Genomic DNA, 16,409 nt, shown 5'->3' with positions numbered 1-16,409 from the left:
TTATCACCAGAAATTTTGTCCCCTTGTAATCAACAAATGATGTCACAGATCAAATGTGTCCTACCCACAGTGTCCTTCCTTCCGTTAGCTCTATATTTCTCTTTTTGTATTTTTATCTTTTTGCCACAATCAGAATTCATGTTTAATTTGGCCTCCTTTGGCAAATTAGCAATTAGAACAATTTTGTGGGAATATGTATATGTGTCATTAGTTTTCCTGCCAATTAATAGCTGGAGCAGGGGGTCAGGCTAGACTTTTCCACTTGACTGCTGCTGCAGTATGAAGGCTTGGCACTTGGCTCAGAGCTGCCACAGCTGCTGGAAGCCATGCTGTACAGTACCTTTGGAGCACTGGCCATAATTAGTTTACCTAGTAGCCATTATTACTTAAATCCCCCCTTCTCATTAGCCCGCCCAACTGATGCACACATGCGGGCCTCAGTGACAAAAGCAAATGTTCTCTGCATAAAGATGTACATGAAAATACTACGAGGCAATCTTTACTGTGGCCATCGTGACCCTGATGATGGAGGTCAGTCAGATACAGTAGTTAATCATCAGTTCACCTCCATAAGCAGCTCCTAATTACAGTCCTCACAATACAATTTCAGCTTGTAATTAGCCCAGATTGGCTTCTTCCTCTGGCTGCTTTATTAGCATGGCTGCTCAGCAGTAGGTGAGAATCACACAGTCATTTTTCAGAGCTGTTCTGGCCACCCATCTTCCCTTCACTACTCAACTCTCACTGGTTGGGGCGGGGGGTGTTGTCCAAACAGGACAAGAGGGACAAAAGATTCAACAAAGGCGATGAAACAGAAAGCTGGGAATAGGCCTGACATGGCAGCAAGAGAGAGGCAGGGAGGATAGAGCCGAGTATGAAGAATGGAGGAGGTGGAGAGTGGGGCTCCAGGGTTGTTTTCCGATCGTTTAGTGAACATTCATGGATCGTCTCAGGGCCTGCCTGCAATTAGAGAGGAGATATGCATAGTCAATGAGGCATCTGAGACACAGGGGTAATTAGAGCACTAACCGAGCTCCTATCTGTCTGTGCTTTTCTGTTTGTTTGGTCTGGTTTCCTTTCCTCAGCTTAACCTGGTGTCCAACGTCACATTGTCCAAGTCTGCCCCTGAGGCCTCTCCTCCCCTCAGCCTGCCCCAAACCCCCACCACACCCACAGCCCCCCTAACACCCCTATCCCAGACCCACTCTGTCATCACAGCCAACAGTCTCCACAGTGTGGGCCCCATGCGACGGCGCTACTCGGAAAAGTACAACATGCCCATCTCTCCAGGTAACGCAAGAGGTACACACGTAGTAACATGCACAAATAAATGCAGTGGAATGGCACGCTCATCGGCCCTGCTTTGTAACCACATTAACATACATACTGCATCTGTATATACTCACACAGCCATGTATTCATATTAGAATTTGTGTTATCAGCTACTGATAGGACATTATTGCTGACACCTGATCATTTTATTCCATGTAGAGACAGTTTGTGCTTGTTCCCTGTGTACAGATATCAGTCAGAACAAAGAGTTTTACATGAATGCAGATGTCAGACCGCCGTTCACGTACGCTTCACTAATAAGACAGGTAAGGACTCCGCCTGAGCTTCTGATCTGGCTGGTTTTAGAAAATAAAACAGCACATGTACATTCAGGTCTTTAGAAAGTCGTAAACTACTGTTTTTCAACCTACAGTAAGTCATTTCTTGCTAAATTTTGAATACAACCGCATTCTCAGTGTGAGAATGAGAGTGTATGGGATTTAAAACAGCCACATACAACAAGTAGATTTGATTAAACATTTTGGTGGCTGTGATTATTACCAAATTCATTTCACACCACAGTGGGGATGAAGCTGTTTTATGATGGCCAGTCAGTTATCGCTTGGCCGCCATAATCTGGGATCTCAGAAATTAATCTGAGCCGTTCATAATTGCTGCCCTGTAATCTGCCTGAAACGTGTTTTTGCTTGCTTTTCATTTATACCCACAAAAGAAAAATACACGGTGAACAAAAAGTGCAGAAGACGTCCATACACAGAGTACACTTCACATAGACTGTTTTCTTTGCTGTTATCTGTTTTTCTCACAAGAACACCCAAACCCACAAGCCTCTTGTGAATTATTGATCATTCTGTGAAGGGAGCAAAGTTGTAAATGTTTGTTTCTGTCACTATTCCTCACCCAGGCAATCCTCGAATCTCCTGAAAAGCAGCTAACACTAAATGAAATCTACAACTGGTTCACACGAATGTTTGCATATTTTAGGCGCAACGCAGCAACATGGAAGGTAACGGTGCTCTACCTCCTGACTTTTCAAAGCAGCAAGGAGAAAGGGACATTGTGTTGATGTTAGGGAGAATAAGATGATAGCCAGGCATAATATCTTTATAAATGAACCCTTACCCAAATACATAACAATACCCCACTTATTCTATCCAAACGAACCACCCTTTAAACAAACATATGAACCACATAGAGAAAACAAGCAGAGGAATATGTGCATTCTTGTAAAACAGGGAGAGAAAGAGAGAAGGAAAAGGGGAAAAACCCTGTAATATGTGGGGATGTTCTGGTGGTGGGTGGCATTAGTTTAACATAGCAGTGCTCTGCCAGTGACTCTTGGCTGAGCCCCTCACACTCACTGCAGAAGGGAACACTCTGTTTTCTACCAGGCCACAAACACACACACATGCACAAAACAAAAACAAAACTTAAGCCTAAAAACAGAAATGACCGGAGTTCAAGAAATTGAGCTTTAAATGAGAAAGACCGTGTGATGTAGTGCTGAAGCCTTAGGTGATCTGTCACATGTAGTTGGATGAGATCCAACTCTCACACACGCACACACAACCACTGCCCTGCCCTACCCCCATTCTCCATCAGCTTCCACACTTACTGACACCCCTTCTGTAGAGGCACATTGGTGTTATAAACACCGGATTCCACAACTCACTCTCTCTCTCACACGCACACATACACATTTAGTATATACACATGCACTAAGCATAGCTCCTGGTATAACAAATGGATGATATATGCAGGTCTACTCTCTGCCTGATGCGGAATGGACCCTGGATTCAAGTTTAATACTTGTTGTCTCTCACATAGTGAAGAGAGGTGCTAGCTGAAAATGACCAGAACCTTTTTCAATTTCAACATCTTGTACTGTTTATTTGTAATGACTGAAAAGGCAGCGTTGTGAACAGTAAAAAAAAAAGGATGTCACTAATGCTATTACCACAAAGACCAAGAAGTATTTATATGTTGTTTAAGTCATTCTGAATCTCAAGGAACATTTACTGCCAGTCACATTCTGGTTTCTTTACTGCATAAAGTGCCTGTTTTTTTTTTCTTTTCAAATGAACATTTTCCCATGCAGGTATGTTTAGTGTACTGATAGCAACCTCTTTTTTCTCTCTTTGTCTTTACACCAACTGCAGAATGCAGTCCGGCATAATCTTAGTCTTCACAAGTGTTTTGTTCGAGTAGAAAACGTAAAAGGGGCTGTGTGGACAGTCGACGAAATAGAGTTTCAAAAGAGACGGCCTCAAAAGATCAGTGGGTAGGTTCAGCCTCTTTAAGACCTGACTAGCGTCTGTCTCATGACTGATGGGAAGAGGCTGCTGCTCCTGCACCATCTCATTGTCTGTGTGCCATAACATCCAGAGTCCCTGCTTGCTTTGGCGTGCCTCCCTTTCGTGCTTTCAGAAGCCTTTTGGAGATGCCTCATAACCCACAATGGCTTATTTTCATTTTCATTTTCTCCCCTCCTCCCCCTGTCTGTTTGTCTGTCTTTCGGTCTGTCCGTCCTCTGTCTGTCCTGTCCATCACTGCATCTGCATCTGGCTGTCCCCTGCTGGTTTGCTTTCCCAGGGTGCCATTCGCACCAACCTTTCCCTGCATAAGTGCTTTGTGAGAGTAGAGGATGAGTTTGGGTCCTTTTGGACTGTTGATGATGAAGAGTTTAAGCGTGGCCGCCACATACAGCGAGGCCGCCCTCGGAAACCCGCCGAAGATGAGAACTCTGATGAGCCGCTCGTACAGTAAGGACTTCCGCCTGCTCTGCAAACTTCAGAAGCCCCCCAGCCCCATCTGCATGTTCCCCTGTCAGTGTTGCCATCATGCTTTTTGTGTTTAGCTTGCCATCCATCATGCTTTCACAAGGTCTGCCTCCATCAGCCTGTTCTTTCTTCCTGTGGAATACAAAGTATGAAGATAGTTTTGTGATATTGTCAAGTGATTGAACATCTCAGAACTATAGCCTTAATCTCCACATTACTACACCAGTAAATGTATTTAGTTCTTATACAAAGTGCATTGATTTCTTTTTATGAAATCAGATACTGTAGCCGAGGAATGAATACTAGGTGAGACATGAGTCTGTGGTTGTAATTTAATTGTTTTCATTTGCAGAAGTCCAGCCTTAGTGAAGAACATTCAGACCAGCTTGGGCTATGGTCCGACCCTCTCTGCTGCCTTCCAGGTAAAAATAAAATGTGACTTCATCATTAGCTGCCTTGCTTAGAACTGTAAAAGTAAAAAATATAAGTCTCTCTTCATCTCATACGCCCAGTCACCCTGTCTTTGTTTTCCGGGGGATGTTCTGGCATGCAGTGAGTGATGGGCAACTGAAAGTGCTGACAACTCTCTTCCGTTTCACATTTAATGCTTCTGGCTTTGCTTTTCAGGCTTCAATGGCAGAAAACAACATACCTCTATACACTACTGCTTCCATTGGAAGTCCCACCCTCAACTCCCTGGCCAACGCCATCCGTGAGGAGATGAATGGAGCGATGGACCATGGAAACAGCAATGGCAGTGACAGCAGCCCGGGACGCTCGCCCCTGCCAGCTATGTGAGTGGCACACACGCCTTCTATCTCCACCACAGTCTGTGTAAAGGAAGAGGAAAAAGGAAAATGAGTTTCAGCTCCACTGATGCAGTAACACTCTAAACAGATTTAGACAGAAAGTTATTTCAATGCCCACTCAAAATGGCCTAAAATGACCTAATACGTGGCACTGGTTGAAACAGCAACACCACCAGAGAAGACAATAAATAAAGTGGGAAGGGATGATACAGTAGAGGAGTGGTGTGTGTTTGGGAGGGGGGGGGTCATGGCCAGAACTGCGGTTGGCCTCCCTGCCAAAAAGGAAACGCCACCTTTTTGGAGCTTCCATCACCAGACCGGTAGGGAAGAAAAGACCGGAGCCCCTCTGTTATTTTAACAGCGAGTTTATGAACTCTCCTTTATGTGTCCTGCTGTCTGTCTCAGTCCTGCCATAATCAGCATTCAGGTTTGTTAAAATATTTACAGAATGCCAGCACTCAGAGTGACAGAGCTGCTGGCTGCAGCATGTTCATAAACGCCTCTGAGCCGCTGAAAGAAAAACAACACAAAAGCACAATTAGTCTGGGGGACATCATCCAAGATTCTCATGTAGGAAAGTTGTGGTCGGCCTGGAAACCACAGCTCCTCGTTCACTTGTTGTATAGGAGTGTCTGCTAAGTTGTTTGAAGCCTAAAATAATACAGCACACGCTGCATCGTTTCCAGATGTGGGGGCAGACCACCAATGTGCGGCACGGATAGACTCAGGGATGGCCTCCTGAAATGTCTGAGCTTGGGGGAAATTTTGCCTGAAAACAAAAAAGGTGCAGTAATGAGCTCCTGGCCAAATGGAGGAAAGTGCCATCCCTAATCACTGTGAACATAGCTCTGAGCATGGCTGTAGAACAGGAAAGGCAGAGACAGGATGGGTGTGCTGGCCTGAAGGCAGCCTGCTTCTCCCTCTGCCCCTCTGCTGCTATCTTTAGGCTGATAGGCTCAATAACTCTGTCTCCATAATTATATCTGTAGTCTTTATGCAAGTACAAAATGACTTAAATCTGTTGTCTTTTGCTTTTAAAGGACTTTATTCTCTAATTAACAAAACATACCTGCTGTTTCATGCCTTTGGATTGAGCAGTATCTCTAACACACAGTAGCACCATCATGGGAAGTTTCCTTACGCCATAAACTAACATGTGCAAAACATCCTTGTTTTTCTATGATGGTTTAGCTCACACTGTTTCAAATACAAGTTCATCAATGCTGTTGACTGTGTAACATGTGTTCTCCACATGTGCCAGTGTGCTGCTGGTTGACAGGATGCAGCTTTTTAACACTGTGAACAAACCTGAGCAGTTCTCTTAAGCAGCCAGACGAGAGTCAGGTATCCAGAGAAGGCTAATTATAAGCAAAGTGTAGAATCAGCAGGCACTTCAATAGCATAATAATAACAATATCATGTCTGCCCTGCAGCCACAGTCAGTCCTGAGGCAATGCCACTTGTGGAGTTACTTTGATGTGAAAATAATAGAAAAGCTGACTTTACTTTTTCCCCTTTTTTTATAATTTACACCAAAATATGTCAGCTCATTAGCATATGAGTGTTTCCATAATAATAGTTACAAATCACACAAGACATCCTGGTGTGAATAAATCAAATGTGGGCTTTGGTGATGAAGAATGTGCCAGTTGTCCCTTGTTGTGGTGGTAAATGAGCCTGGTGCCTCATCCTGACACTGCTCTGCCTCCACTACAGCAGCCTGGCACCGCAGGTTAGAGCAGCAAGTCCCCTGCAGCTGCTCATAATGTTTTTTTTTCCTCCTTTCTGCCACAGCCAGGCCTCCTCTCCCCCTGCGCTTTATTCATGCTCTGTTTCTGTAATGAGAAATTTGGCAGATCTCATCTCTTTAGTGGCTCTTTTGCCCAGGCTGTGAGCTTGGGGGTGGGGGGTGTTCATGTTTTTGCCTTGTTTACAAGTGACAGCGTTATTATTCTCATAAGGGCTCTGTTTCTTATCACAGTGTTGTGCCGAGCGCGCTGCTGCTGCTGTCCTCGTGCGCCTTTCCTGCCAGCACTTTTCTTTCCTTATTGACATTTGGTTGAAAATATGCATTAATTCTGGAGTTTAAAGCATGTATGGCGGTGCCTGGTCGCTGTGTTTGCTTGAAGTTGATTAATGATAGAAGCCGGCTCGGGGTCGTCCTCTGGAGACCCGCCTCGCAGGTTGTGCATGTTAACGAGCAGGAAGGGGAACACACAGCGCGCCACTGATCCTCCGCCACCAGGAGGCTGACAACGACGGCCCACTCGCTCCGCAGAGTCCATTCTCTCCTCTCCTCATCTCACGTTGTTAATCTTCCTCATTTATCAATTCTAAGTGAATACCCTGTTGTCGGTTGCCATGAAAATAAAAAGCCTGCAGCTTTGCTGGGATTGGAATACCTCAAAAGAAAGCTGAAATTATCATCAGCACCAGTGAGGCCCCCACTCACAGTCTCACCGAAGCCAGACATTTGTTTTTGTTCCCCTGTTTCCTTCTTTATAAACAGAATCAGCACAGGTCTGTATCATTTTGTGCCTGCATGTTTGAAAGATTTTTTTTTTTTAAAGCATGTAATGGAACTGGAGCTTTATTTTACTCTCTTCTCCTCCTCCAGGCATCACATCAGCGTTAAGGAGGAACCACTGGACCCCGAAGACTATGAAGGGCCCCTCTCCCTGGTAACGACTGCCAATCACAGTCCGGATTTCGATCACCACAGAGATTACGATGACGACCAGGGCCATGACGACATGCTGTAAGGCTAGCGTCGTCCCTCCCCAGCCTCAGAGGCCGAGGCAGTCTGGCTCATCTGGGAGATGCGAACGCTCCGCAGATAGCAAACACTGAACTGCAGTCTCTGCCACTGATGACAGCTCTCAAATGTCTCCAAGTAAACTTTTTAGTGCCATTACAATACATAGCAAGAACACACCCAAAAAACACAGAATATGCCCCACACCAGGGCTTTTTTTTCTGATTCCTTCCTATTTTTGATTTAAGTGAAGCTTAAAAAGTGAAAACTTTGTTTCTACTCATGTGTCGGAGGGACTTGTTTGGTACGGGGCCGACGCGTTCGTGGTCAGACTCTGGGAGACCCACGCTGCGCTCAGCGGACTGCAAGAGAGAGCTTATGTCTCTCCCCCATTCTCCCCAACTCTCTCTCTGCATCCCTCTTTCAGACATCTGACCACAGACTGAAGGGAGGAAGAGAGAATGACTGATGCTTAATTTACAGCGAGAGTGTGCGCGTGTGAGGGAGAGCAAGTGCAGACTTCTGTTTGTTGTCACTGCCTTCAACGCTTCTCATTGGTCTGATTCCATCTAGGGTGGGAGGAGTGTTGTTTTTATTTGGGTGTGTTTTCTGTTGGGGGTGTGAGGTTATACAATATCAACATAATGCGTCTTTTCCACCATTCATCGCTGTTATTGATGTTGCACCTTTTGCTTTTTTAATTTCTGTAAACGGATCATGCCCATTCTGTGAGATTCTGTGTGCTCAGCACTTGATGATGAATGTCTACGATTTGTTTCATGTTGTTCCTTTAAACACACACGAAGCAGAATGTCACACACCAACTAGTATTTTTCTGTCATTTATTCCACAATCTCCAAAAAAACAAGTCACCACCCTGACGTGTAGACCACCCCTCGCCCCCCCCTCCTCTTCGTCCTGTTCCTCCTCCTCCTCCTGCTCATGAAGTCTGTCGGCAATGCACTACTCATAATGAAGGCTCTCTCCACGCATCAATGAAGTTTAATTTAAGATGCGAATGAATGACAGAGAAATCATGCAGGTTATGATTTATCCTTATGAAATTATACTTTAAAACAGCCCCTCACGGCAGAGCATGCTGAGCTGCAACAGAATTTCTGATCTCTTACAAGCTCCGGGTTTTTTAAAGCAAAATGAAAATGTCAGGTGTGCACCGGCGAGATAATGATTTAGACCAACTAATTGTGATTCCTGAACACAACTGTCATTGTTAATCAGACGTGTCTGCTTTTTCCACACTGTAATTTCATTCAGCGCTTGAAGATAAACGTGCATTCCCTGTACTTCTATTTGTTTTCACGCACATGGCCCGCGTTAAGTTTTAGAGAGCGATGAAACGCTTGTTTTCTTTCATCAAGGGAGCAAAAACCCAAGACCTGCAATAACACCTAAATGTTGCACATTCCAGCATTCGACAGCCATCACACAGGGCCCGAGCAAAACAGTACATGCAATTTATAGAGTGTGGACACCTCGATGTTCAATGTTACCCAAAAAGCCAATAGCTGTAGTCCACAACATTGAATTGAGCAGAATCCAGCTGTGTTTTTTGATGCAGCAATGAGGATTCCAGCTTCGGCAGAGATTTAAATTTGACTGAGACCTTGAAGTTCAACTGCAATCAACCACTTTTTCATTTTTATTTATTATTGTTGTTTTATTTGGCTTCTTTAGTTGTTGATGTGTTTTAATATCTTGTTCTGTGACTACCAAAGATAAACTACAAAGTCAGTGATGTGTGTTCCATGCAATAGCAGATAAGGCCAAATATATCTCCACCATTGTCTCCTGTCGGACAATCTCAGCAGCTGTGATCGAGCCAACGGCAGATGGAAATGAGGGAACTGCTCCTCAAACTGGCATTTTGATTCATTCTTAGAAAAACCAAAGGGGGTGTCTCGACAAAAGGACGGCTGCAGTAAGGTTTTGCAGTGACCAAATCTGAATGGGAGGCGCTGACAGTCTGACTACACGACAACCAAATTGGGGAAACATTTTTTTATCTTTGGGCCAGTGAGTGGAAAAGGAAGCTCTTTGGTCAGGAGCAGGTTTGTTTGCAAAATAAAGGGTATGTAGGTAACATCAGTGAGGAAAATTATACTGGTAAATGGAAAAAGCTTTGCAGAGAACAATGTGAAATGGATTCTCTTCTTCAACTGGACCACACAATGATTCAGTGTTTCTCTTCTTTTATTCCTTAAACCTTTGTATCCTTTGAAATGATTGTATGCCACTTTCTGGGGGTTTGTGCGTCTTTGTTAAGCTTGGCAAGACTTTATGATTGTGTTTAGTTTCTGTCAACTTATTACTTTTTATATTAAAAAAACACTCCTGTCAACTAATAAGCTGGGTACAAGGTACTTTATGACAGTTATTGTTATTGCTATTATTATTTTTTAAGTTCACTGTTCATTAACTCAAAAGGAGAAGGGCAATCTGCAGTTTCCAGAAGATGTATTTAATATCCAGGCAGCTGTGGGATGGGTCAGTTACAGCCAGGCTAGGATCGTGAGAACAGGGTCGAGCTCATCCACAAACCCCCAGTCATCTGGCTGGTTTGTTTGGTATTCGAAAAGGAGGAACAACGCTGGTCGATTAGAACATTCTCAGCATGTGTAGCTTGACATTACTAAAGATAACAGCATGAGAAAACCATTAGTACGCATACCTCAGTTCAGACCTATAGGGAATGATTCAAATAAATGAGAAAAAAAGAAAAATAAACATTTCACTCAGTTGCACTTCGTTGTATGTCTTGCATGTGTAGTCTGATACTATAGAGAGAAAAGTACAAAAAAAAAAAACAGAAAATTTGAGCTTGTTTATCTTAAAGGTTTCATGCTTTTGTTTTTGCCAAACAAATCCAAACATGTTCATAGAAACGTCACCCAGCTATGTGTTGCACCATTCCTCCTGTCAAAGTTAGTTCTCTGATGTGCCGATGGGATGTTTTAAGGGCCTTCCAGTTATAGGTTGTACATACATGTCAGTATAGCCTCTGTCTTCTCCTTTCCTTTCCCCTCTGTTTTTTTTTTTTTTTTTTTTTGAGATCAAAAAATACATTTGTGTTATGACATTTGCTTTATCGCCACTGCTTTGTATTAACTATGAAATAGCTATGAGAAAAACTGCTGTATGTATTGGAATAGCAAACTGTGCTACAAATGTATTTTACTTAGTAATCCTTGCTTTAAAAAAAAATCTCATCATCCTCGCAGACTCTGGGTGAGCTGGGCAGGGGCAGGCTGGGGGGGATTATCCCCGATTTTGGATTTTAAACTGTAATGTAGAAAACAGACTTTTCTCTGTTATCATTGACCTAAGCATTTTGTACAGATATTTCCCTCTTTGTGTTAAGCTGTTGTTTTTTAATACTTCCTACTAATGGTCCAACCACTGCCTTCTGTGGCTGTATGATAAAGATTACTGCTCTGAGAAAAGGGCAGACAGGTATATTTCCTCTACAAGATGGAGATATCTTGCATGACTAATCCCAGGGTCACAGAGATTTTGAGGGGTGGGGGGTAAGGTTTAAGTGGTCAGTAATAATATAAGGGTGTATCAAGCTAATGATATTTTATATGAAATTAATAGGAAAAGGAAGAAAAATATGCAGTGCCAAGATGTAAAGACTATTGTTAAATGGTGTCTTTTTTTGTTTGTTTGTTTGTTTGTTTGTTTGGGAAATTCATTTCACTCATGCAGCAACGATGTGTCCTTCTCATCTCTGGTAAAACACACCTTTTCTTTGACATACATTTTTTTTCAAGGGTTATTGTGAGTCAAACCAAGCACAGCAGGCAGGTCAGAGGTGGAGAGTGGGACTGCAGCGTCCGGCAAACGGCAGCCACACGGCATAAGATCCCCTGACATCACACACTGGCGCCTGAGCTAAAATGCCATCGTTCCATCCGTCACCGACCATCCAGCCCGCTGTCACGCCGCCCCCCTCGTTCCTCTTTCACCGTCTCTCATGACACTTTTTTCTTCCACACGGGGGGCCAGCCCAGGAGCTGTCATGGTGCTCTCATCCTGCAGCAGCTCTTCTTTTTCTCTTTCTCTTTCTTGTATTTTTCTTTGAAGATGTACTCTGTAGTTTTTTCCTATTTTTATAGAGAAATATTACTGCTCATCACTTCCATCAGTCTGTAACCTCATCATTCCTTGTCTGTCTGATGCAGACCACTCTGTTGTAGTCAGTGGCGATGACTGACTCGAGCATTCTAAACATGCAATAAAATGCTGGTTGTTCCGATCACGGCCTCAGGTCTCATTTTGTCAGGTTTTTACAGCGTGAGAACGCTGAGCTGCACGATTTTATTCCATCACTACTGACTGAGTGTTGACAGAACAAAGGTTGAATTCACAGTTACTCGAAGTAGTCATGTAAAGTTTGAATGCATTTACACTGCTTTTAATTTTTGGCTTGCTCATGGAGATGCACTTTCTGCAGTATTCAGAAGGCGTCTTAATACACAACACGGGCTTTTTGTTGAATGTTTTGGTTTTGCAGACGGCACCACCACTTTGACACAGACCTGTGTTTGTCATCTACTGTAGGACTCTCATCTCAACCTCAACATTAAATTATATTGTAATTACAAAGAGACAGTTAAACTGTCTTTTCCTAACAGCAATTTGGGTAACTGCATTTGATAAGCTATAAATTGTAACAGCATTAAAATTCCAGAAATAATAGCAATATGGATTTGGCGACAGGAGCTAACGCCGATGACCAAGACTTGGGTTTTTATGACAGAGGTGCAGGTCGTGTTGGCCACTAAACAGGAGCCAGGGATCAAGTCTAAGCACTTTTAATCTTGTGAAACAAGCCATTTCGAACAGTTGCATTGATTTGTTAAAAAGCTGTGACATAAATCGTTTCTTTCTTAGCTTATTGCTGGAAAACATAAATGTCAAGTATTATTAATTAAGGCCTTTGAAAGACAAGATTTAATGGAAATGATATAAAATCACAAGCAAACTTTCCATAGGCAGTATTTCACCAGACGCTCAGGATTCCTGTGTAGCTGTGTCTTCATCGCAACCAGGATCAGGTAACATAAAGTTAGAGTGAACTAATGGAAGGTGTTTGTCTTCAAAGATTAGTCATAACAGAAGCATTCCCATAAATTACCTACACAGTAACTGACAGAGAGGCATTAACATATGATATTATTATGGTCCATAAAGATGGATGAATTATTATGAGAACGGTGGGCCTTTGTAGATCTACTGATACAGTGACATGATCAGCCAGGACTGGCCTCCACACATCAATCTGAATCTCCTCACAAACCGCTGACAACACATCAGTTGAATCTGAATAAAAAAAGTTTTAGATTTAAAGTAGGTGTTATTCTTCAAGAACAGTTTTTACATTTAAGTCTGGGGGTCTTTAAAAAAGCAAGTGTTTCTTTTTTTTTTTAGCTGTAAGGATCAAATTATAAAAACATATTATTGGACTTAGCTGCAGTGACATCTAGCCGTGCACACAGTTTGGTTTTTATGTGTCCAGATTTTAAAATAACCACCTATGGGAATCCTCCTTCAAGTAGGGGTGGGCAGTACCAGCTACTAACACAGCCAGAGTCATCAATACCAATACTTTATATTTAAAAAGAAACTACTGTCATATCAGGAGGAGTTCCGTGTCATGGTTTATGAGACGCCTCATTTAAAGGTATTTTCTTTACCACAAAATGACCTGTTACACATTAAGCACTTCTTTTAATATACTAAACAATAAAAATGTTTACTATGTGATTTTTTAATACACTGCACTTATGTAAATTTCAAGGTTTTAAAAGTGCCAAAATCATAAAGCTTGAAATAAAAAAGCACACAAAAAAGTCTCTGTTTTACTTTGTGGAATCTGTGAATGAACGCCACACATAAACACATCGGCGGCAGAGAAACCGTGCCTGCACTGACAAAAGATGCAGGAAAACATTTTTTGATAGTGACACTTTAGGTATCTATCCACCCACCACCCAGATGATCCCTCAATGCTTTCTTTCTTTAATTTGCTGTGATTTTGGTAATCACTGCTGTTGCTATTGGATACCTGAATTTCCCTCAGGATTAATAAAGTGTCTATCTATCTACCTACAGCCTATGGTACTGACCTAGAGCTGGGCGAACAAACCTATCTGCATGACTAAATACCACCTGATATAAATTAGAAAGCAAAATGTGATTTTTGTGGACTCATATTTTCATTGTTGATTTTGCTGTTCAACACCAGAGAGATGCTCTGCTGGTGCCCTGCAGACACCGGACAGCTCACTGTCACATTATCAAGCTCTGTTAGATTGCAAAAACAAACATGGATGGCTGCTGTTCACTTTAGTCTAATTAAAGCATGGCACAGTCTCATCCACTCACACAAGAGCCTCAGTCAAATAGTCAAAGCTGGCAAACTCCCAACATTGCAGCGAGGCAATTAGCAGTCCTGCAGTGTTTGTTATTCATAGTTTGATGTAAAAATTTGTTTATTAAGATGGGCTGCAGGCGCTGGTGTGCAATAGACCTGCTTGTAATTACATTCCAATTATTTGTCTGTTTCTGATATTGTAAACTGGCACTTACCACATCAGTTAAATTGACACTGCACTGCTTGGTTTACCCGGTAATTAAAATGTGTTCTGTTAATTAGATGATGACCACTTTATTCCAGGGCTCTTGTGTTTGGGATCCTCGGCGGCTCGCTGTTTGGATCATGAGTTGCCAGACGCTTCCCTAATCAGCCCTTGTTTTGTTTCAATTACCACCTGCTGTTCAAAAGGCATGCCTCGCTGCTCCCCACCCCTACACACACACACACACACACACACAGACACACACGCACACAGACACACACACCAATACCACAAGGCCCGTTTCACTACCAGCTCCAGCACAATAATGAGTAATCCACAGCTGGACCTGCTTTGTTCTTTATTAGAAGGCCCAGCTCAGTTTCAAAGAGAGTCCAAGCAATTAGAAAAGGAACTAAAGGAAGATGAAAGTGTAACGGTACTTATCATATCAGTTAACAGGCCTTATGTGAGTAGCCAATGGCAATTACACTCACTGAGTAAATAGCTGAGAAGCTCAGATGTCTCCTTCTCTTGTTAACATAGGGTAAAGGGTGGGTGAGCTGCTGGATCCACTGATGGACTCACTAACTGAAGATGACTAACTATATAATACAGGTGCTGGGATGGGAACCGAATGTGGCAGCACTGCTGCCTTATAGTGAGCTATGCCCTCACATTGCTTTGAAACTCGGCTCTCTCAGGTCTCAGTTCAATTTGTGGCTATTTTGTGTTGACCACTTAATTTTTATGTCAAGCATTTAAGTTTATTCTTTGACACTTGACCTCTTTCAAACAATGTCAACTCAATGTTCATTTATTAGCTTTTCATCATTTCCTGTGATCTGCCTCAGTGCATGGGATCTGTTAAGTTGTCATGGATATAGATCTGTTGACATGTCCATGTAGACTTAAAAGTCACTTCCCAGGTCAGTGAAGAGTCTGAATTGAAGTCTGAGGTCAAAATCTCTTTTCCATCACCTGGTACCGGCTCAACTTGGCTCGACTCAGTTCAGCTCTACTCGCTTTTGGTACCAGGTGCTTGGTTTTCCACTGCAGATAGTGCCCTCTAAGTATATCTAGTTGTCATAGCAAGATGGTATTATACTGCCGTGACGTCGTCAGCAACTGACATGGTAACAGTAGAGGATATCGAAGGCACGCTGTTCTTGATTCTCAGTGTGTGGCTGTGTTTAGTTAGTACAGTAAAGTAGCGGTTAGCGTTAAATAACGTTGCTTTTTAAAATGTCACTTTCTTTGTTCCAGGACATCTCGCACGTTGATAACGTGATTTCTCTGACCAATCGCTAGTCAGCAGTGTTTACATGTCACTGTTTGGTATCGACTCTACTCACTTTGAACCTTGACAGAGGTGATACCAAAAACAGTACCAGGTACCAGGTACTATTGTCAACATCTCACTGATGGAAACACAAATAAGGCGAGTCAAGTCATTATCGCAGTAAGTACAGATCAACTCAAGACTGAAATTGTCTAATAAAAATTTTTTAAACATAAATAAAATAAAATAAAATACAATAAAAATAGTTTTTAAAAACACCTCAGGATTCTTTCTGGTGATTTACTGTAGTTTTATTGTCAAATGTCCCATGAAAAGTCCATAGCCAGTAATGAAGCTACCAACAAAAACGGTCTGTTAATCCAGACTGCTATGTTTGATTCCTCTGTGCTAAATTATTGCTCTGAAACTATTAAATCTGGTCAAAGAACCATCCTGTATCACATGTTCCTTATTATATTGAACACAGACAGAGCATGTTATTTGGATTCAATCATACACTGTCCTAAAGCCAGGAGGATTCAAAAGAGCACTGAATGTGTATTAATCCACAGCTGAAAATAGTCCCCCCATTACTTAAAAACCTTTACTAAGATCTACAGTGTCCAGCTGTTTCAGGAAATCAGTGGGCCTTTTAAAAAAATAAGATTGTATATTTGCAAGAAATAATCTAGAAAAACACCTATTTTATTAGGTTTAAAAAATGTAGGCTACATCTATAACTTTGCACATTGCTGCATAAAAGAAACCTCACTACAATATTACCATTCCGATATGGAGTATTACCAATATTCCATATTACCCTTGTTTCTGTTTGTCTCTGTGTTGAGACTGGACTCCAGCACATTGACAGAGCATCCTAACCAGCCGGTG

At 42.3% G+C, this 16,409-nt stretch overlaps 1 protein-coding gene across 18 annotated transcripts in view; it reads left to right on the top strand.

Moving 5' to 3' along the window:
* Window positions 1-11,907, top strand: part of foxp1b (forkhead box P1b) — a 161,885-nt gene extending 149,978 nt beyond the window's left edge. For 13 of the 18 annotated variants that reach the window (XM_020592903.1, XM_020592902.1, XM_020592893.1 and 10 more), the window contains 7 exons: window positions 1,086-1,290; window positions 1,522-1,598; window positions 2,198-2,299; window positions 3,886-4,055; window positions 4,426-4,495; window positions 4,701-4,867; window positions 7,500-11,907. In XM_020592903.1, coding sequence (XP_020448559.1) covers window positions 1,086-1,290; window positions 1,522-1,598; window positions 2,198-2,299; window positions 3,886-4,055; window positions 4,426-4,495; window positions 4,701-4,867; window positions 7,500-7,644 — 936 coding nt within the window. In that variant the 3' untranslated portion in view covers window positions 7,645-11,907. Of the gene's footprint in view, window positions 1-1,085; window positions 1,291-1,521; window positions 1,599-2,197; window positions 2,300-3,452; window positions 3,575-3,885; window positions 4,056-4,425; window positions 4,496-4,700; window positions 4,868-7,499 lie in introns of those variants that run through there. The other 5 variants (XM_020592907.1, XM_020592906.1, XM_020592904.1 and 2 more) reach the window with 3 other exon arrangements.
* The last annotated feature ends 4,502 nt before the right edge of the window (window positions 11,908-16,409 follow it).

The sequence above is a fragment of the Monopterus albus genome, unplaced genomic scaffold, assembly GCF_001952655.1.
Source record: "Monopterus albus unplaced genomic scaffold, M_albus_1.0 scaffold18.1, whole genome shotgun sequence".
NCBI classification, from domain to species: Eukaryota; Metazoa; Chordata; class Actinopteri; order Synbranchiformes; family Synbranchidae; genus Monopterus; species Monopterus albus.
Note: the sequence above shows the minus strand (reverse complement) of the source record. Positions and strands in the feature narration are given on the sequence as shown.